This window comes from Balaenoptera borealis (assembly GCF_965194805.1).
Source record: "Balaenoptera borealis genome assembly, chromosome: 1".
Classification (NCBI taxonomy): Eukaryota; Metazoa; Chordata; class Mammalia; order Artiodactyla; family Balaenopteridae; genus Balaenoptera; species Balaenoptera borealis.
This window is the reverse complement of record NC_138860.1, coordinates 140,055,904-140,070,454: the sequence shown is the minus strand read 5'-3', so window position 1 is coordinate 140,070,454 and position 14,551 is coordinate 140,055,904. Positions and strand designations below refer to the sequence as shown.

The window sequence follows — 14,551 nt, the reverse complement described above, 5'->3', positions numbered from 1 at the left end:
AAACTGAGGAGCCAGTTTAAATTTAAGTATCCTGTTGCCCTTGTTCAGGAGTAGAGAGGAGAGAGGATTTCTGCATGAATACAAAAATCATAACCTTTCTGAAGGGCAGAGTTGTAAGGCGTCTTCCAGGTCACCTGGGTGCTCTGGCTCATGCATAAGTAGGAAATGGACCCAATACTCCCCGCAGAGAATCCTTCCCTTGGGACCGAATCCTCCTCCACACTCCCCTCCCCCACCCAAGACTGACCCTCTTCGCAGTGTGTGTGCAGGCGCGGTGGCGACTGCTTCTAGAACCAGCCCTCTCAACCTCCCTCTCCTAGCCAAGCTCCAGAGATGTCAAAGATTCTTAAGCAGGGGTTTTCCAACCTGCCACTGAGGCTAGGCAGGCGGGCCCAAGCTGCGATGTAGAGAATTCGATGTCCTGGCGACCTCCTCGGAGGAGTGGATCGAGTTAAATATAACCGCGCGAATGGAATGGCTCTAAAAATAAGGCAACAGCTGGCCAGTCCACAGCCCAGTCCCGGGAAGGGCGGGGGCCTGAGTGGTCTTGCGCAGGAAGGCCGCTGCGGGGCCGGGGCGAGGAGGCAGCAGCGTCCGCGGGCCCGGGCCGGAAGGCCAGCGGGGTGGGCGCGAGCTGCCCGGGGCCTGAGAACCTCCACCCGGCGCGGGCCCCGGGGACTGGACTCAGGGTCGCTCGGTGGCCTGAGGGGGAACTTTTGAAGGACTCAGAACCCCGGCGAACTTGCCTGGACGTGACGAGGTGTAAAGGCTGGGCGCTGAACTCCCGCTCGCCCCGCCGCCAGGGGGAGCTGAGCGCGAGCGGAGGAAGCCGAACCCTCGAGGAGGCCGGGGCGTCGCCGGAGATCCAAGTGTGGGGGACGTGCGGCGGCGGCCGCGCGCGCACACACGAGGCTCCCGCGGCGAGTGGCGCTCGGCCTTCGCGCCCCCCACGTTCCCAGAAGGACCTTCCCGCGCGCGCCCCTCGGCCCTGCGCGCCCTCCCGCGTCAGCGCCCCAACCATCAAGGCAACAATTGAAACGTTTCCAAAATGGGCTATTTATTTGCTCTCAATAAATCGATCCGCAGTGATTGAGAAATCGATGTGGCCTGGGTGGGCGAGTCGCTCTCGGGGAGGGAAAGGCGCTTCCGCCCGGCGCCCGCGGGGAGGCCGAGGGCGGGTGCCGGCCCGGGAGAGGTCCCGCCCGGGCCACACCCGAGGACCCGCCACCTGGGTGCGCGGGCCCTGCCAAGCCGCGTTCCCTCGGGCGGCGAAGGGCGCGCGCCCGCTGACCGCTCTCCTCGGCCCCTCTCGCCTTTCTCCCCCGCGCGCCCGGGAGGCTGTGTTCGCCAGCAGCCGCCTCGCCGCTCCAAGGCTTTTGTTGCTCCTCGTTGGGCTGAATGGGGGTTTTGTAAAGCGGGACAGATAAAAATGAGCGGCATCATATTGTTTGACAGAATGATCCCATATGATGAAGTGTCGGCTCCGAAGGGGGTGAAAATGGTGAATTCCTAAAAACCCAGCCCTCGGCTCCTCCGCGAGCTGCCGGTAGCCTGGAGGGACCCAGCGGACAGCCGGGCCCGGCCGCATCGCACCAAACCGCGTCGAGAAGACTCGAGCTTTCAATGCCAAGTCATTTTTAAACCCCAATCCTGCCCAGGACCTTTCTCCTCGCGGATGAAAAGAACAATTTTCGAGAGAAAGGCTCGTTTTGATTAAATCTGACATGCTGCTGATAACTCCATGCTAATGTGAAATAATTAACATAATAGCCATAATTAAAAGCACGCTAACAATGCCATAAATTTATCACACAATTTTACTAGCTTTCTGCCCCTAACTGCTCTCTCATCGTTAATTAAACGTGTTGCCTTTTACAGAATGGATGTTTATACATTTCCAATATAAATAAATTCGAAGCCGTCCTCTCTCTCTCCCTCTCTCTGTTCCTTTCCCTTTGGTCTCTCTCGCCATTACAAGGCACTTCTTGGCATGGGCCTTGAGTGGCGGACACCTTGTAAATAAATGAAGTTTTGAGATGCAAATCCAAACATGTACATTAAATTAATCTTTTCCCCCCATCCCAAAGAGATCTGGAAAGGTATACAAGGGTGGAAATAGAAATAACTTGGATGCGTTGGGGACCCGGATATCATCTCAGCCCTTCCCACCTCCCTTGGTGGCGGCCATCCAGGCAGAGGCTGATAATAGTTTAACACATCTGTGAAGATTGTCCAGAAAGAGCCGACTTTGGTTTTTGCGGGGTGGAGAGAGGGGTATATTCCAGATGGGCTCCACCCACGTTTTGTTTCCCCTGCAGCAAAGGGAGGGTGACTGCTCTCTGTGGGAGTCGCGCCCCTCACTGCGCTGAACGTGCTCCTTTCTCCCCGTATTGCAAGAAAAGCGCACACGCGCCCGGGCGTAAAGATTTATCTTACCTCGGGCCAACGATTTATTCAAACCATTGGCATAGTCTCTGACTTAAAGGAGGAGGAAGAGGGCACCTGGGTTCGCTTGGGCCTGGCGAGGGGTAGGTGGGCCATTCCAGCCTTCCGCACGCACACTCTGACCGTGCCCCTCGTCCTGTGTTGACCACTTAAGAACCCAAATTGAGTTGTAATTAATTTCCCTTTCTCCGTCATAAACTGTTCCATCCACTCTGTCTCCCCCACCCCCATCTCACCCCCCAGGACACACACTCTAAATCTCCCCTCCCCCGAGACGTCTCAATTTCCTTCCAATCGATCCGAACTCCACTTTTCCTGTTTCCTGTTGCTAGAACCTCGGTCCGCTCCACCACTACTACCAACCCCCGCCCCCAACGGCCCCGGTCCCGGCGGCTTCCGCAGCTGGGTACCACGGACTCTGCCCGCCCCAGGAGAAACGGAGGGAGCCTCATTACATTCTCTTTGGCTGAAACGTTTCAAACATTTGAACAGGTGAGACAGCTGGCTGCCATCTTCTTTAAATCCCTCCGGGGAAGTTTGCTTGTTGTGACCCAAGTAGTCACTCTCACTCATAGTAATTGTTTGTGCGTGTGTGTGTTTTCATTCTCCCTCTTTCTACCTCCCCAGTAACCCTCTGAGACTCAGAAAATGTTTATCCACATTTCTCTTTCCTTCCCCCCCCACTAATATTTCCGTTCCCTCTATCACATCTTTCTTCCCCCCACAAATGTGTCCCTGTCTTTCTGTATCCGTCTCACATCTCCCATCTCTGTCTGTTCTAAAGTTTGGCGGTAACTGACAACCTGTGGGCTTTTAGCTGCAAGCTGAGATTACGCGGCAAACAGGATTTACTTAGCCCGGAATCTAGTCGGCCTAGGACAGGACCCTGCACCTCGTCGGGCTCGGGCCCTTCCGCCCTGGCGGCGTCCCGCGGCGATGGCAGCGGGAACCTTCCTGCCTCCCACCTGGGCTGCCGCTTAGCCTCCTTCCAACCTCGGGAGGTTGCGCGGCGCTGCTGTCCGCCCGGAAGGAGGAAAGGGCGGCCGGCTTCCTAGCCTAGAGAGGTCGCGGGAAAATCCGCCGCCTCCGCTGGAAATCGATATTCAGCCGTTGGGCCCGCACGGGTGCAGGACGTCGGGGCCACAGCCAGTAGGTCCCGCACGTCTCATCATTTAGCTAATCGAGTCGAAAAGTTTCTGTAAGGGCCAGACCCGGCATCAGATGGTAACACTGATTGAACAAGAGATTAGCACAATAGATCGCTAACCGAGGGGAAGCGTTGCTTTTCACGCTACGCCCCGTAATTAATGGTATGAATCAATTAATTTGACTTTTATTGTGTCGAAGGATAAAAGCGCAACAAATGGAACTGGCGGCTGGGAGTTGTTCACCTCCCACCCCTTCCCCCAGGGAGGTTCCAGAGACACCGGGGAATGGACGGATTGAGCCAGGTCTTGGCCGAGGGAGGCTGAGAGGCAGAGACAGCGGCGCCGAGGGAGTCCTGAGAGCCAGCCCTGGCGGGCAGAGAAATCGAAATTAGGCTCATTTGGAGGATACTTCAAGAACACTGCGGAGGGCAGCCCACGGAGCCGCCACCCTCCCGCACGCACACACACACACACACGCGCGCGCGCACGCGTCCACGCGGGCCCAGCCTCGTAGGCTGCGGTAGGGCTCCTGCTGCGGCCCGCGCCTGCCTCTGGGGCTGTACAACCGAAGCTGAGCAAAAGGGATTTGTGAATTTGCGAATTTCGGTTTCTTTTTCGTGTCCTTCCGACCTTCCTTTTGTAATTATTGGTTTACTGGGACAGTTGCAGCCGGGACCTCCGCTGCCGGGGGCGGGGGGGGGGGGTCGGTGGGCGGCCAGCTCGCCGCTCCGGTCGGTTTCGCTGGAAGCTGTCTAGGTGGTATTGTAAACGGTTCGGAGTCTGCGGGCCACAAAGCGGTGCAGCTGCGGAAATGAACCCAGATGCATTTTAGGGTCAGGTGCAATCGGGGTTTCATTTAGATACAGAAAAACCTTGGAGTTTCGTGGGCGTCTCAAGTTGGAGTAACTGCCCCAGCTTCAACCAGGAACATCCTGAGAAGTGAGGATCCAACGTGCTAGTGTTTTAACCGGGAAATTATCTAATGAAAATTAAAGTCAATCTGTGTGTCGCACTGCCTATAATGAAGCGAGTTTACGTGTGTGTCTAGTCTAAGGAAAGAGGGGGATCGTAGGTGAGAGACACAGGGAATCAGAAGTACTACTGTCCGCCAGGAAATGTATCCATTTCTTAGTGTCTTCTGTAAATATTTCACTATTTTCTCTCGGACCATCCGCCCTTGTGCTCCTTCTTCTGGTAAGGCCCGCACTCCCCTCGCAGGCCTCAGCGGCCAGACTGGGCTTGGGTTCCAAGAGCCCGCCACACCCGGTAGGCACTCGCGGCTCGCAAGGAGGCTGCCTTAAAATGAGGGAGGGGGAGAGGCGGCGCATCGCGGATTCACCCGGTCAGAAGCACTATTCTGAAGTGCGAGGTCCACGCGCCCCAGCAATGCAACGCACCCGGATAGGTTTGCGCCCCCGCCACATCCCAGTTAAATGCCCACAGTCTTTCCTACCATCACTGACTTTCCTTGCCAAAGAAACTCGGTGCTCACTGGCCGCATCCTCGCCTCCTCCTCCACCTCCTCTGTTGCTGGTTTCTGAGGAAGTTAAATCTTGGAGGGTTTGTCTATGCCCTAAGAGGAAAAAGAATCCACGTTAGTTAGCAGCAGTGAGAGCCTAGCCCGCTGGCAAGCTCGGGGCCGGTCCCGCTCCCAGGAGGCTGGGCCTGGGCGCCTGCGAAGTCACACCGCCCGCTCCCCGCGTTGTCTGCCATCGCAGCCTGGGCGCGGCGTCTAACCTAGAGGCCCGAAGCCTCTTCCCGGCCCCACTCGACTTACCCAGGCCGCTGACAATCCCGGCTCCTTCCCCAGCGCCTCATTTCCGACTTTTTCACATGCTAAGTCGTTTAACAACTCCGAGCAGCTAGTTAGGCTTCTTTATTTATAGGTTCCCTGTTATTTTACGTCTTTTTTATTTCTCTCGGCAACTATTCTAATAGATTAATCAATAGCCATTTTCTGACCTTCGGGAACCCCAACTGATGCTGCTGTGGCCGAGCGGGAAAAAAATATGTATATACATATAAACACGCCCACATCGAGCCAGGAAAGCGAAGGCAGGACCGGGTGGTTTGACTTTAGGGGGAGGAGGAGCGCCTCCCCTCAGTAGGTGTCTCCGCCGTCTAAGCACTGAGGCAGGAGGGGCTCTTAAGTCTAATTAGCAAGACAGAGCCGGGGCGCAGCCCTTACTCTTTAGAGCTAAAAAGAATCAAACAAAAAACAAAACAGAGACTACTAAGTTTTTCTTTAAAAAAAAATAAAAATAACAACGGGATGGGAATCTTGTCCTACGTTCTACGCCCAGTCCTTGCCTAGGGAGCGTTGGCAAAAGGGGGAGAAGGGAGAGGGGGCGGGGAGGGCAGGGCAGCGGAGCCTCGGGGTTCGGCGGACGCTCACAGGCCCACACCCTCACTCGTTCACACGCACCCATCCGCACTCACACCCACAGGCTCCCTCGACCCCCCGCGCCGGGCTCCAGCCCAAGGTGGGGTCTCGGGGCGGACCGGGGCGCCCTCGGGACCCGCGGGATGCTGGCGCACGGTGCGGCGCAGAGTTGCGCGTCCCTCGTCCCTTTGTTGACAATTCTCTCAACCAACTTGAGTTTGGCCGGCTCAGCGGCGGCCCTGACGTCACGCACGGTCACGTGGCCCCGCCTCCCGCTGGATCTTTAAGTAGAAAGTAATCTATCAGGCCAGTCCTTAAAACGCGACTTTCGACTACGGGGGCTTCAGCGTCCCTGACACCCCCTCCCCCCGTTGCCCCTGCCCGCGCCCTCCCGAGCTGCTCGGCGCCCGGCGTCCCGCGCCCGCCAGCACTGCTCCTGCTCCCCACGCCCGGGCCAGAGGCCGAGGAAGGCGGGCGAAGTGAGGGGGCGCGGCGTGGAGAAGCCGCCGGGGCCGGCAGCGGCAGCGAGCGCCTAGTACCGAGCGCCAGGGACAGCCGGAGTTTGCGGAGCGCTGCCACTGGGGGCGGACGGCAGAGCCCTCTCCGCGCGATGCCGGGCCGCCGAGTGTGAGCCAAGCCCGGAGGGCCCCGAACCACCTACGCCCCCCTCCCCTCTCCCAATCCCCCATCTTTCGGGGGCGCCCAAAACCCCTTTCCTGAGGTTGGCGGCAGCCCCTGAAGACGCCCATCGCGCACCGCTCCTTCCCCGCCGCCGCCACCAACCCCGAGGAGGGATGACCCTCTCCGGCGGCGGCAGCGCCAGCGACATGTCCGGCCAGACGGTGCTGACGGCCGAGGACGTGGACATCGATGTGGTGGGCGAGGGCGATGACGGGCTGGAGGAGAAGGACAGCGACGCGGGCTGCGATAGCCCCGCGGGGCCGCCCGAGCTGCGCCTGGACGAGGCGGACGAGGTGACGCTGGCGGCCCCCCACCATGGGCAGCCTCAGCCGCCGCACCAGCAGCCCCTGGCACTGCCCAAGGAGGCCGCTGGAGCCGGGGCCGGGCCAGGGGGCGAGGCGGGCGCGTCCGAGGCCGACGGCTGCAAGGGCGGCGTTGGCGGCGAGGAGAGTGGCGGGAGCGGTGGCGGGCCTGGCTCGGGCAGCGGTGCGGCGGGAGGCCTGGCTCCGAACAAGCCCAAGAACAGCCTGGTGAAGCCGCCCTACTCGTACATCGCGCTCATCACTATGGCTATCCTGCAGAGCCCGCAGAAGAAGCTGACCCTGAGTGGCATCTGCGAGTTCATCAGCAACCGCTTCCCCTACTACCGGGAGAAGTTCCCCGCCTGGCAGAACAGCATCCGCCACAATCTCTCGCTCAACGACTGCTTCGTCAAGATCCCCCGTGAACCGGGCAACCCGGGCAAGGGCAACTACTGGACCCTGGACCCGCAGTCCGAGGACATGTTCGACAACGGCAGCTTCCTGCGGCGCCGGAAACGCTTCAAGCGCCACCAGCAGGAGCACCTGCGTGAGCAGACGGCGCTCATGATGCAGAGCTTCGGCGCCTACAGCCTGGCGGCGGCGGCCGGCGCCGCGGGGCCCTACGGCCGCCCCTACGGTCTGCACCCTGCGGCCGCAGCCGGCGCGTACTCGCACCCTGCTGCCGCGGCAGCCGCGGCGGCGGCCGCGGCGCTCCAGTACCCGTACGCTCTGCCGCCGGTGGCACCCGTGCTGCCGCCCGCCGTGCCGCTGCTGCCCTCGGGCGAGTTGGGCCGCAAAGCGGCCGCCTTCGGCTCGCAGCTCGGCCCGGGCCTGCAGCTGCAGCTCAACAGCTTGGGCGCCGCCGCGGCCGCCGCGGGCACGGCGGGCGCCGCGGGCACCACGGCGTCGCTCATTAAGTCCGAGCCGAGTGCGCGACCGTCGTTCAGCATCGAGAACATCATCGGTGGGGGCCCCGCGGCGCCCGGGGGCTCGGCGGCGGGCGCTGGGGGCGCCGGGGTAACTGGGGGCACCGGGGGTAGCGGGGGCGGCGGGGCGGCGCAGTCCTTCCTGCGGCCGCCCGGGACCGTGCAGTCGGCAGCGCTCATGGCCACGCACCAGCCTCTCTCGCTGAGTCGAACGACGGCGACCATCGCGCCCATCCTGAGCGTGCCGCTCTCTGGACAGTTTCTGCAGCCTGCAGCCTCGGCCGCCGCCGCTGCCGCCGCCGCAGCGCAGGCCAAGTGGCCCGCTCAATAGGGACGTGCCGGTGGCCGGGATGCAGGGCCCGGCGGCGGCCTCGAGCGTCGGCTGCATTTGCAAGCTGCGCGCCCCGCCCCGCTCCTGGCCCCCCTGCCCAATCCTGGACTTTGCCTCTCTTCCATTTCCTCCCTCCAACCCGTCGACACCGACCTTCGGCGGCCTCCACCCGGTCCTGCACACCTAGGCTGGCGGAGCAAACTCTCACCGCGCACCCGCGGGGAATAGCTTTCCGTACAGGTAAAACCGAAAACCGAATTTCCGAAAATGTACCCCGACGGCGCCTGCTCTCAGTACCTTGGGGATGGGAGGGAAATTCTTTGTATATATTTGTATAAAAATTATTGACTTTCCTTTTGGGGTTTTTATTTTTTTAAGAAAAAAACAAATTCAGTAGATTTAGAGCTCTGAACTTTCATTTTTTCTGAAGGTTCACTCTCCGCAGTTTTATGTGAGAAAAAAATGTATAGAGATGTTGGGAGATTTTAAATATTAAAAGATTTTCACAAGGCGAATAGTGTCATTCTATTATAAAAGTCTGTTTATATATGAATGAATATATATGGTATTCTAAATGTTATTCCATCGTGTTGTACACAACTTTGTAAATAAAATTTTTAAAGGCTCAGCCTAGTGTTTTATTTAGGTGTCTGAGATAAATGACAAGATTTTAAAATAGTATTTGCGTTTTATTTTTCCCAGATATTAGAGGAGTTTCAAGGAATGATCTTTTCAAATTTTGCTAATTTATAATTTGAGTGTAAGAAGTTTAATTAGAGAAAGAATATGCCTAATTTAAATTGTATTAATATTTTCTTTTAGTTTTCATATAAAATCGGGATGTTGGTGGTGATCTCCTTCCTATCAATTCATTAAATCTAAATGACTAGATATTTCTGAAGATTAAGTAAGCTGCCATTAAAAAAACCAACCTAATTCTAAACATCAGCACAATTTTAATATTTTTTAAATACAAGACTTTATCTTTCACAATGAAAACTTCCCAAATGAGAGTTCTTAGTCGTTTCAATTATCCTTTCAAAAGAATGTTAATTCCAAACATCTCCCTCATTTTAGCATTTAAAGCCTTGATTTTTCAAACTGTTTATTTTCATCCCCTAAGTGGAAGTGGTAATAAACCCAGTTAACTTTTTAAATATATGTATGGCATTTTAAATTTTGCAGTGGAGTTGTATTACCTATATTAACCTGATAGGTGATACACAGTTGTTTTATTCTTTCATAATATTTTCAAATAGGATACTTCTTTTCTATGGCAGTAATCCACAACATAATTTCGATTTCTGAAGGATTCCTGTAGATGCCTCCTCCAACCCGCAGCTTTTCCGAAGGCCAAGAAATAGTGGCCTTAATATCCTTTTAAAAACAGATGCACATCACCCCGTTTTTTAACCTTTTTAAAAATACCTTAGGCTAGTTTAGTGTGAAATGCGAGATCACAGAGCAGGAATGGGGAGATGTCCTTGCGGATTATTTTTAATGTGCATTTCAGCTGTTGCAACCTTAAGTATTAAGGTAGAAATGAAACATCTAGACGCGAGAAGCCGGTTCCCATCACCAATAACATATCCTCAAATGGCATCAATTCTAATTATTTCGTAATTAATTTAGCTGTTACAATTACGTATGCGAAATCGCTTTTTAAAACTGGAGCGGGTAGCAGTACTGTCAGCTCGGCCCTATGCGCGTGCTGTTTGCAAAACACCGCCAGTCTCTGGCGCTGGCGTCCACCTCGCCTCCCTGGTCGCGGAGACGCCTCCCGGCTGCTGATCCGAGCCTTATTTCCCTGCTGTCGGCGTGGGCTAAGGGAGTCGCTTTAAAAGACCCTTCCTCGCAAAAACCGAATCGGTCTTCCTGGTAAACAGTAAACATTATTGTGTCCTGAGTAAACATTCCTTCTGGATCAGAGTCCTAAAATAAAACAAGCTGCCGGGGGTGAGATCGTTTAACTTGATAAACAAGAACTTGATAATCAACCGCCACCGAGAGGAGCAACAGTTACCTTCATGGAGAAGAGATTATGGACCACACAGTCTCCGGGCGGGTCCCTTCTAATCTCTTTTTACAAGGAAAAATAAACGGATCTAAATTTGTTTGTGTGTTGCAGCTATAAAAGTAACAAGTTGTTTCACAGTTGTGTCTGGCTAATCGGTTTTTACACAAACAGCAAATGGTACATGATTTGTGCAAACACATAGAGGTTATTTCTAAATTTAGCTGACACCCCTGGGAAAAGGGAAAGGCAGGGCTTCTTGAATTCACTTTTAGCCTCAAGAAGCTGCTGATCCAAGGCTTCTAAATGACATTGGATAACAGGGGCCTCATTCCATCCCTGATCCTTTGTTACTTATAAAATTACTCGCTCATATTTCCGCGCATAGCAGCAATACCGGCCGAGCCTGCGCCCGCAGCGTGACACTCGGCCACAAGCTGCCGCTTGAGATTCGCAGGGCTTCCCACCCCCCTCCCCCGATGCATTAGGCGTTGGAGTGTAGAGGAGAGATCCCCCGGCAACTTTCCTTCCAGACACTTATCAACCTTGAACTAGAGCCTGAAGATGGTCCCCTTTATTTCTTGGAGGGTAGGAGACTCTTAGACGTAGACCCCAAACCGACCAGCGGCTGTTTAAAGTCCCGGCAGATGTCAAGGAGATAGGCCTGGCCATACCTCAGCTGAAAAGCTCTTTTTGGTTTAAGCTTGCTAAACCACGAAGGCTTAGACCAGAAGGGAAAAATGCAAATATCGTATATAATGAACGCAAGCACTTGGGGAAGGGAGGGCTGGAAACCCACATTTGATATGAGCGGACGCGAGCAGCAGCGAGGAAAGGCACTAGAATCTCCTTTTACACTGAGATTTAAAGGCAACACGACTGATATCGGCTTTTTATTTCACTTAGGCAGATTTATTTGTAATAAAAAGAAGAAGCGGGTTTTTTTTTATGGGGAGGATTTTAGCTTTCGGCTACACACGAATTTAAACTGGTTTCCACTTCTTCCGGCACTCATTTCTAGAAAGTCCATCCAGTTCCAAGGCCTGTGGCTCTTAGAGTATCCCCTGGACAAAGTCCCTGAGTGGGGTCCCGGTTCTCAGTCCCTCTGGGAATGGAGGGTGGATTCGGAGGTCCAGGGAAATGCGAACGAAGGCTAGAATACATGCCCGGGCTCTGCAGGGCTCTTGCTGCGATGGCGGACGTGGCCTGTAGGGGGCGACGAGCAGATGGAAAAGTTCCGCGTTTTGTCTCCGAGGGTCCACTCTCAACCCTGAGAGACCTCTGCTTCCCTCCCAAGCTCTGAGCACACTGACACCCTTCCCGTGCTCATCCTCCCGGCCTGGGACACCCAGGTCGAATCTCTGAAAAACTGTTTTTCTCGGCCTCTCTCCTGGAAGGGACAAAGTCCCGAGGGAAGTTTGCCCTAAAGATTGGGAAGTAATAAAGTTTAGTGATGAGGAAACATGGACTTGGAAGCAATTAAGAGTTATATTTGAGGTTATTTATTTTATATGGTTTATAGGAAGAGTCTTGGCAGTGAGGGGACTATGAAAGGCTGGTGTGTGTGTGTGTGTGTGTGTGTGTGTGTGCACGTTTTAACGTGGGTTCCTTGAAGAACTGTACTGAAGAGACTATAATCTGAAGGAAAGCCAGTTCCAGAGCCATGTGTCTATTAGACACATGCTGCAAACTGCAGCATAATTAGTAAATGAACGCCTCTCTGGGAGGTGGATGGAGAGCTTGGAAGGTGTTCTCAGAATGCCCAGGTCGCGTGGTGGTGGGGGCGGTTGTGTGTGTGTGTCTATTTCATGGGAGGGAATGACAGGAAGCAGTGGAATGAGACATGCCTTCCAGAGGGGGAGGGCGTCCCAATCAGGGAATAGGTACTTCCTGACTGTGACCTTGGACAAACTGCTTGGTTTCTTTCTCTCCATTCCCTTGCCTCTACAATGAGAATGAGGAGTCTATTTGTCGCTTGGGCTTGCAGGATTAGGTGAGTTGGTGTCAGTGAAAAATGTTTTATAAACTGTAAAGACCTAAGGGGATGTAAGGAGTTTATCTGTTTGTTAATGGCCTCTAGAAAGACAAACAACTCCATTACAAACACTTGCAGTGTTTGGCTTGTTTTTGAACAACTAGATTTTAGGTGTAAAAAAATGGGTTTTTCTATGAGGGGTTGCATAACCTATTCCAGTCCCTTGCTATCTGAAAGGATGAAGCAAAAGAGAGGCAAGTCAGAAGGGGCTTTTCAAAGGTGGGGTCTCCCCCTGGTCTTGAGTCCTTCGGCCCCGCCCTGGGCCTGAGGAGAAGCCCGCGGTGCCCACTCACTCTCAGTCTGCACCCCCTGCTCCAGAGGCCTGGCATATTTCTTTCTGGTTGAGCGGTCTCCTTTGCTTTTTGCCCCTTTGCTTCCACTGTCCGAGGCAAGTGGGGAAACCTGAGCCCTCCGCTGACAGACGCCCATTAACGCAACACGCAGTCTCGGGGCGAATTAAAGGCAACCAGATCTCAGACCCGCGTAAAAGACCACCCTCCCTTTGCCTCCCTCACAGTTGGCATAGTTACACCCAGAGCCAACTTCTCTGTTAACCATCGCTACACCCTCCCCTTGCCCTCTCAGGAATGTACCAGCCATTCTTTGCTCCCCGAGGGCAGCACCAGCCAAGGGGGGCGAGTACGCAGAACAAAATTTGAAAAGAAATGTTGCAAAATCAGCGAAGGAGTCGTAGAAAGCATCATCTTATTTTTATTTCCCGATGGGGTGTCTTACATCCGAATTTTTCAAAATAAGAATTTAGTTACCTCCCTTATTTTAATATAAACACTCGTACCAAAAGCCCTCCTTTTTCAGATGATTTTGTGCTTATGCACACAGCTCCGTCCTATCAGTGGTGAGGTGGGGAGGGAGAGGGAAGACCTTCATTCCCTTGAGTCCTCTGGGGCTAAATTTCGGAAGCATCTTCAGAAAAACAGCCCTAGAGAGCACCCTTCCCTCTTTTCACACAGTTCCTGAAAGTTCAGTGACTTCCCCAAGGTCACTCAGCGGCCCAAGGGTAAGCCATGGAAATACTCAGCGGAGGAGAAATTGTTCTCTACCCAGGAAGGATGCCCCCCTTGAGGAAAGGAAAAAAGCGAACAGTGAGGCAAAGAAGGTTGGGAAGAGTGGAGAGGAAAAAAAAAAGACAAACGCAGAGAATCACTGGGCCGAGCGGGACTCAGCTCGCGGAAGACCAAGACCTAGACCCTGGGTGGCCCCGCGGCCCTGGGCGCCCGATCCGACCCAACCCGCTCGGGCCTCGCCGCTCTGCTCGCCCAGGGCTGAGCGGTTCTCCGGGGACCGACGGCTAGATCTCCTTCTTGCCTCGGGATTTGGGAGGGGAAGAACGAAGGCGGGAACTCCAGGCCCGAAACTCCGCTCACCCCGAGGGTCAGAGGTCCAGCCTCATCGCCCGAGTGTCGGGAGTCGGCCTCCATGGGCGTCCCCACCCCCTCCCATGCCAGGTCCACCTTTGCGCCAGCCACTAGGGCTCGGCCTGCGGGACTCCAGCTCCCTCTGCCTGGGGGTGAGGGAGGGGGCCAGGGTGGGGGGAGAGAGAATTTGAATTGATTAGGGAGGAAACCCATCCGTAAAACGACACCCGCCCCCGCGGCGCCCTGCTGGCCCGCGCTGGGTAAGCCCGCGACTGGAACAAATCTCCGCTGTATGAACCAGGGCGGCCGAGACGCCCCAACCCAGGATCTCTGGGGAACCAGGGACAGCGCTACTAGGTTCTAGTTAAGCCACAGCCTTGAGGAGGGTCGTGAGAACTCGGGCGACTAGGCCAGGGTCTTGGGACGGGAGTGCCCCTCGACTTGGGCCTGTTCGCCCGGCCGCCAGCGCGTGGCAAGAAGTCTCCTCTCCGCCATCACCGCCCAGCTGCTCCCGCTTCAGCGGAGTGGGCATTTGGAACGCTCCTTCCCGGGATCCGGCAATAGGAGCTGCAGTGCACGTCTTATCGAAGAGGGGAGCTTTGGTTCTTTTCCTCCCTCCATTCCTTCCACTCTCTCCTCTCGACAGATGGTAAGCGAGACAGTTTTCTCCAAAAGACCAACAACACATTTTCGCCGTTACCCTTGCAAGAGGCGCATGCCGGGGATCGCAGCGACCTAGCAACCCCAAACCTTAATTTTCTCTTTGCTTTCAAGCTCCACCTGGGAGGCACCGCCTTCTCCGGGAAGCCTTCCTGAGCCTCCCAGCTCAGGTCGCTTGCGCCTTCTTGGAGCCCACGGTGCCAACTAGTGAACGGTTGTCTGCGATGCCCTGTAAGCTCCTTACCGTCTA

General features: G+C 55.2%; 2 protein-coding genes across 5 annotated transcripts; one reads left to right on the top strand and one right to left on the bottom strand.

Annotated features, from left to right (window-relative positions):
* Nucleotides 1–1,032: 1,032 nt before the first annotated feature.
* LOC309613168 (uncharacterized protein) lies at nucleotides 1,033–6,303 on the bottom strand. Of its 4 annotated transcripts, none has more exons than XM_082359720.1 (3): nucleotides 6,019–6,303; nucleotides 5,047–5,166; nucleotides 1,033–1,394 (listed from the first exon to the last, which is right to left on the bottom strand). In XM_082359720.1, exons 1-3 carry the CDS (start codon nucleotides 6,020–6,022, stop codon nucleotides 1,054–1,056), a joined length of 465 nt encoding a protein of 154 aa, XP_082215846.1. In that variant the 5' UTR covers nucleotides 6,023–6,303; the 3' UTR covers nucleotides 1,033–1,053. The 4 variants fall into 4 exon arrangements, 2 of the variants coding, with proteins under 2 accessions (XP_082215846.1, XP_082215847.1); XR_014235544.1 differs by lacking the exons at nucleotides 1,033–1,394; nucleotides 6,019–6,303 and adding exons at nucleotides 3,763–4,396; nucleotides 5,371–5,994; XR_014235545.1 differs by lacking the exons at nucleotides 1,033–1,394; nucleotides 6,019–6,303 and adding exons at nucleotides 3,763–4,396; nucleotides 5,556–5,580.
* Nucleotides 6,304–6,678: 375 nt separating this feature from the next.
* Nucleotides 6,679–13,720, top strand: FOXD3 (forkhead box D3). The gene has a single exon (XM_082358334.1). The coding sequence runs from the start codon at nucleotides 6,771–6,773 to the stop codon at nucleotides 8,214–8,216; it is 1,446 nt and encodes a 481-aa protein (XP_082214460.1). The 5' UTR covers nucleotides 6,679–6,770; the 3' UTR covers nucleotides 8,217–13,720.
* The last annotated feature ends 831 nt before the right edge of the window (nucleotides 13,721–14,551 follow it).